Source organism: Podarcis bocagei (genome assembly GCF_964188305.1).
Source record: "Podarcis bocagei genome assembly, chromosome: 1".
Taxonomy (NCBI): Eukaryota; Metazoa; Chordata; class Lepidosauria; order Squamata; family Lacertidae; genus Podarcis; species Podarcis bocagei.
The window spans coordinates 84,968,549-84,974,956 of record NC_138125.1 but is presented as its reverse complement, the minus strand read 5'-3'; the positions used below and the strand labels follow the sequence as shown (position 1 = coordinate 84,974,956).

Sequence of the window (6,408 nt, the reverse complement as noted above, 5' to 3'; positions counted from 1 at the left end):
AGGACACAAACATCAATAAATGAGACAAGTAGATTTTCATGATTTCCACTTTCCACCTTATCAACTGAATCACTGCATCTTGCTGTAATCGGCGAAAGACCTATGTATCTGAATGCATAACTAGGCCTACTTTACCAAAAAATCTATACTTTTCCACAAAAAGCACTGGTTGTAAAGCAAGCTCCCCCATGGAGCAACATGAAGTCTGCACAAACTCCTACTTCATAGGAGTCCTTGGACATTAAGCAAGCCTTCCTGTGCAAGTAGACCAGCATAAGTGACAAGCAGTATAGAGCAGATCACTAGAAAGCAATTTATTAATACTGTGAGCCAGAGCATCTGCATTTCATTTCCAAGTGATATCTATCATCTCTGTAAAAGGACTGATAAGGCAATCTATGCAGAGATTGCTCAACTTTTTTTATTATTTCATTAAAATTGGCAGGTGGGAGGTTTGGACTGGATCCACAGCACTGGGGGGGGGGGGTTAGCTGTTTCCCTGATAAAAACAGTCTCCCTGGAGCAGCTTATTCACTGGGGGTGGGACCCACATTTACCCCTTGAGGCAGAAAATTTATATTGGGGGAATCTGATTTTAAGAAGTTACAGGAACTCCAATCAGGGTCCTGACATTCTCATGTCCAGTTTATCCCTAAGAGGCACTCTTGATCAAAGTGCAGTTCCACCCTCATTCTGATCCTTAAGAAATGTTTTTACTGTGGATGAAATTTCCCTTCCTATAGGAAAGAAGAAGCAGTTAAGATGGTAGGCTATTTCCAACCACGTTCCTCTTGTTCACTCCAAGGAATTTTGGTGCAGTAGATAGGGGCAGATTCATCACCATCTTTGTCTTTAAAAGTGGGACAGACTAGCCAGCAAGATGACCAGCTGACAGTTTAAGGAACCATTTCTGCTAGCTAGGGTGCTCTGCTGAGGTAGTAATTCAGAAAAAAATCAGAAGAATAGGATAGAGGAAAACAATGGTTTCTATTTGTCCAGGTTCCTGAAAGAGGCTTCCATCTGTTCACAGCTGAAGTCTGTTGCTGAAGATTCCACTTTCTCCCTTCTGCTGGCAAAGATTTAAATGATGTCAGCTTTTTTTGTTTTCAAGTTTTATTTTTAAAGGGATTACATGTAGAGAAGCCTTTACCTGGTAAGTGAGCCCTTAGGGAAAAATATCACCATATACACAGTTCTGTCCTTGGATTCACAGTATAGCTTCTTGACTTACATGCTTCCACAGTTAAAAGAAATTTGGTCAATGCTTTCGACTTAACTCTCTAGCTGATGATACTAAAGCATGGATCAGCTCCGGGAAGGTAAAACCAACCTTGTCTTCTCTTTACTCCCACCTCACAGTTCTGCCGTTTCTCCCATTTTCCTATTTAGAAAAAGCCCGATCACATTAGCTCTTTCTACTTAGGCAACTAACTCACCCACTAGCCTTGGGCCACACTTTACAAAAGAAAGCACTTCTAGAGTTTCTCCCTATCTATTCACAGTGCAGTTTCCAAGCCCATGATACGAGAGGAGGTTCCAGACCCTCCCAAGTGCTCCAACAAAGGTTTAACTAAATCACGAGGCAGACACATCCCAACTTAGTCAGGACCATTCTGTAAAAAGGAAAAGAAGAAGAAAAAACCCCTCCCCGAGTAGACAGGGCTCCCATATAAAGACACCAGTCTGCATTGTTTCGCAGGCAAAGTCTATGTTCCTTATAGAGAGATCAATGGAGTCCCAGAAGTTCCACTCAGTAGGGGTGAAGGGGAAGCAGGGGAAGTATATGAGTCTGTGGTGACTCCCCCATTATTGCTGTTCCTCCTTTTCTTGTCAAAGCTGTAGCACCTTCCAAGATAACTCCGTGGCAGGACTTTACCGGAGGCTGCTGCTGCTGCTGGCCTGAGAGCTGCCCACACCAGGGTGTTCAGGGCTATGCCGATTCTAAAGAAAAATAAAATGGACACACATGCAAGAATGAGAATGAAAGTTCTCAACAATAATGAAAGGCCAGGAGAAAAGGCCCCACATCTCAGTCAGTTCTCTGGCACCTGAGGGTACAATTACTTGAGCTGGTGGAAGCATTCTTCCCAACTTACTTTCTTTTTCTTCTTCTCCTTCTTCTTCCTTTTCCGCTCAGGGTCATCCTCTTTCTTCTTCTTTTTCTTCTTATGGTCAGAATCTGAAGGAGTTTCTGCCAAGAAGAGAAAAGGAACTGAAGCAGGAACTTTGGATGAAGCAGGAATTGCGGTAGCTTAGGCCGCTAGACTGTGGAATGCTAAATTGGAAAGGAAGGGCAGGGGTTGGTGAGGGCAAATGCAACCACAGGGCCCAAGGAGGAAGCTTCTTACCTGGAGGGACAGGATCCTGCGTACGACTCTGCTTGTGTTTGTGCTTGTTTTTTTTCTTAGGTGGCTGGATGTGCATTAAGCGACACTGCTCTGGCAGCTGAAGCAGTGCAAAAGAAACAAAAGAGCATGTTAGTCCACTGAATACCACATCTGTTGTTCCAGTAAATAACCACAGGTGCAATCATTTGCGGGGGGGGGGGGTTGCTTGTTTCTTTGGTAACCTGGTCCCACCGTTATCCCCCATCAAAACTTGCAAGAAAAGTTTCTACTATGTTCACTAAGCTTAGTACTTGGGTCTGTTATGAGCTCAGAGCTCCCTAGACTCCTTGGCACAGAATATGGCTAAAGCTTTACTGTGGAATCATGTGAGTCAACCTTTCTCTTCATACCTGCTCTGCAAAAGAGAGCACTAAATTTGGCAGTACAGTGGTACCTCCGTTTACAAACTTAATTTGTTCCAGAGGTCCATTCTTAACCCGAGGTGCACTTTTGCTAATGGAGTCTCCCGTTGCTGCCACGCATCCCACTCGCATCCCAGGACAAAGTTCGCTACCCAGAATACCTACTTCTGGGTTAGTGGAGCTCGTAATCCTAAATGTTCGTAAGGAGGGCGGTACGTAACCCAAGGTTCCACTGTACTTCTCTTTGCGACTCCTCCTGCCTGGGATCCTTCCCTAACTTCAGCCTACCTATTACTGCTATTCCATCAAGGGAGATGGATCCCATTCTGCTGGACTCACAGTTTCTCACAGTACTCATATTCTCCAGTGCACCCTAACATCTATTTCCAACTCTGGCATATTTTTTTTGTCATTCAGGACATTCTTTTCCCACCGACAGTCAGTATTTCCTTCTTCCCTTGCAGCCCCCACCTCTAACTTACCGGGCCTGCATGGAGACGAAAGCCTGTTAGCATGGTACCGGTGATAGGGTTGAACGAACTGCTGCAGATGGGAGGCTTCTCAATGAGAGAACGCAGGCTGCTGTTGTCATGTGAACCTGGCAAATCTATCATCCCTGGTAGGTCTGGCAGGAAGTTGCTGAGTTTCTCCTTCACCTTTTTGCCACAAAATTTGTTGTAGGCATGCTCCAGGTTGTAGTGGGTGATCAGGTTTGTGCTCCCTGTTAGTTCTGTAGTACCTGGCAAAGAACATGACAATACTGCCTATGTTTGGCTTGTTGGGATTTACAGGACAAAGGCAGATAGAATCTGGCAGGCAAATCCTTCAGATACGACATTACTTGCACCTGCAACTGACATGTCCAGCCTCATACTCCCAAAATGCTTTTGGTGAAGCCAGATCAAGAAAAGCTTTGCTCTGCTTTCTTAAAATGTACTTTTCTTCTTGATAGGCTGAGGCATCCTGGGAAGAAAATCCTTAAAGTCCTATTCATGTACAGTGGTACCCCGCAAGACGAATGCCTCGCAAGACGGAAAACCCGCAAGACGAAAGGGTTTTCTGTTTTGGAGGCGCTTCGCAAGACGAATTTCCCTATGGGCTTGCTTCGCAAGACGAAAGCCCATAGGGAAATCTCCGGGGACCTGTTTTAAATTGCTGGCGGTCGGGAGCAAAGACTTTCGCCCACAGCCGGCCTTCAGAAGAGGTCCTGGACCTCTTCTGAAGGCCGGCGGGGGGCAAAAGTCTTTGCTCCCCCCCCCCGGCCTGCCTTCCCGGGACAGCGGAGACTTCTCCGCTGCCCCGGGCGATCTTAAAATGCTGGCGGGCGGGAGCGAAGCGTTCGCTGCCGACCCCCAGCATTTTAAAATCTCCCCGGGACAGCAGAGAAGTCTCTGCTGTCCCGGGCAATCTTAAAATGCTGGGGGTCGGCAGCGAACGCTTCGCTCCCGACCCCCAGCATTTTAAAATCTTTGGGCGAGTGTCTGCAAGCCTCGCGCGCCCGGCAGGAGGTCCTGCTGGGTGCGCGAGGCTTGGGGCGGCAGCCTGTCACCCGAAGCACGGGGAGCCCTTCGGAGAGCTCCCCTTGCTTTGGGCGAGTGTCTGCAAGCCTCGCGCGCCCGGCAGGAGGTCCCGCCGGGTGCGCGAGGCTTGGGGCGGCAGCCTGTCACCCGAAGCACGGGGAGCCCTTCGGAGAGCTCCCCTTGCTTTGGGCGAGTGTCTGCAAGCCTGCCGCGCCCGGCAGGAGGTCCCGCCGGGTGCGCGAGGCTTGGGGCGGCAGCCTGTCACCCGAAGCACGGGGAGCCCTTCGGAGAGCTCCCCTTGCTTTGGGCGAGAAGTCTCTGCTGCCCCGGGCGATCTTAAAATGCTGGCGGGCGGGAGCGAAGCGTTCGCTCCCGCCCCCCAGCATTTTAAAATCTCCCCGGGACAGCAGAGACTTCGCTCCCGCCCGCCGGCATTTTAAAATCGCCCCGGGACAGCAGGGGCTTTTAAAATGCTGGCGGTCGGCAGCAAAGCCCTCCTGTCCCCGGAGCTTGCGGGGCGGGAGGTGGGAAGAAGGGCTTTTTTTCCCACCGCCAGCCTTCAGAACAGCCTTCTGAAGGCTGGCAGTGGGAAGAAAAGCCCTTGTTTCCCCCCCCCCCCAGCCTTCAGAAGAGGTCGGGGGACAGACTGTCCCCGGACCTGGTCTGAAGGCGGTTTCCCTAGGAACGCATTAATTGATTTTCAATGCATTCCTATGGGAAACCGTGCATCGCAAGAAGAAAAACTCGCAAGAAGAAAAAACTTGCAGAACGAATTAATTTCGTCTTGCGAGGCACCACTGTATACTTGAAATTAAGTCCCACTTATGCCATGGGAGGTTGCTTCCGGGTAATGGTTTGTAGGACCCTCATCTCGTAACAAAGCAATAGTTAGCACACATCACTAAGCCAAATCATGGCTTCACGCAAATCACGGTTGCGTTGCTTCTTCCTGAGTCCTGCTGATGCACTACTCAAGGTCAAGTTTGGCTATGCATTACATCCAAACCTGGGCTCATGTTCTGTCTCTCCCGACAATCCACGAGCTGTTTGTGGTTGATCACTCATAGTTTGGGAGAGACAACCATGACCTCCAAGTCGGCATGCAGTGCGGAGCCAAACCATGGTAGTGCAACAGCCGCAGCCTTTGCTCTGGGAATGCTTGCTCTCGTGTGCTAAGCCAGGTTTTGGCATAGTGTTGTTACATGTTCACTGGGCCCTATTTGCTTATGGTATTTAGACAGTGCTTTTCAGACGGACCTTCCGTATAGATTATTACAGCAAGCATCTATGAAAACAGGAAAGGCAAACAGCTGTTTGCCATGAAGTTAATAATGAACTTCAGCGGCTTCCGTCTCGGCAGCGCCAAATGCGGATGCAAAGCATGACCCCGCCTCCCTGTTTTGATCCGGCACCTCATTGGCCCCCGGCAGCTGCCAATCGAAATCCCACCACTACCTGCGCTTCCGCGAAGTCGTCAGCTTCGCCTCCTGGATCTAAGTTCCCACAGGAACAGGGAGGAGTGCCCATCAAGACGCAGTCGCGTATCTCTATTGGGCCATTCCCCCGCGGCGCCTCGTTGGCATTGGCCAAGGATGCAAGGCCCGCCTCTATATTCCGGTAGGCTGAGTGGCCCCCCGAAGCCCGCCCCCTCCAACAGCCACTTACCTGGTAACTCGCGCATTAGGTAGAAGGGGCCGCTGGCGGCCGCCGCTTTCTCTCCGACGGGGGTCACGGCAGGGACGGGAGGTGGCCCAGTCCCCGGTCCTCCGGGTTTCCCTGGTCCAAAGCCCAGCGCGGCGGCTGTGGTAGGCGGAGGCGGTTCCGTCCCTCCGAAGAGAGCGGAGAAATTCTCCATCATCCCGGCGTGCCCCGCGCAATCTCCTCCCATTGGCTTCGCATCTTGGCTGTCCCCTCGGCTCGCCTTGTTTTCATTGGAGGGCGGTGAACCCTCCTCTTACGTATGATTGGCTAACTAACCTGGAAACTAGGCCGCGTTCCGATTGGACGGTGCTCTGCTTTCTCGTGACGTATTTTTAGATGGCGGCATGACGTCGGCAGCATGCGTCGAGAGGCCTCAAAGAAAGCATTCCCCCTAGTTTGTATTCCGAATCCATCCCAGCGATTCTGAAGTCGGCCAAT

General features: G+C 50.3%; 1 protein-coding gene across 1 annotated transcript; it reads right to left on the bottom strand.

Annotated features, from left to right (window-relative positions):
* Positions 1 to 288: 288 nt before the first annotated feature.
* MED19 (mediator complex subunit 19) lies at positions 289 to 6,300 on the bottom strand. The gene is made up of 5 exons (XM_081203804.1): positions 5,935 to 6,300; positions 3,232 to 3,488; positions 2,349 to 2,445; positions 2,097 to 2,191; positions 289 to 1,941 (listed from the first exon to the last, which is right to left on the bottom strand). Exons 1-5 carry the CDS (start codon positions 6,155 to 6,157, stop codon positions 1,873 to 1,875), a joined length of 741 nt encoding a protein of 246 aa, XP_081059930.1. The 5' UTR covers positions 6,158 to 6,300; the 3' UTR covers positions 289 to 1,872.
* Positions 6,301 to 6,408: the final 108 nt, after the last annotated feature.

What these genes read in the sequence shown, in the direction of transcription:
- MED19 (XM_081203804.1), bottom strand. Translation starts at nt 6,157, where the DNA reads ATGGGAGGAGATTGCGCGGGGCACGCCGGGATGATGGAGAATTTCTCC. An exon ending in TTCGTCTCCATGCAGGCCCG is followed by an intron (nt 2,446 to 3,231) that starts GTAAGTTAGAGG and finishes GCACTGCTTCAG; the next exon opens with CTGCCAGAGCAGTGTCGCTT. An exon ending in AGGAGAAGAAGAAAAAGAAA is followed by an intron (nt 1,942 to 2,096) that starts GTAAGTTGGGAA and finishes ATTTTTCTTTAG; the next exon opens with AATCGGCATAGCCCTGAACA.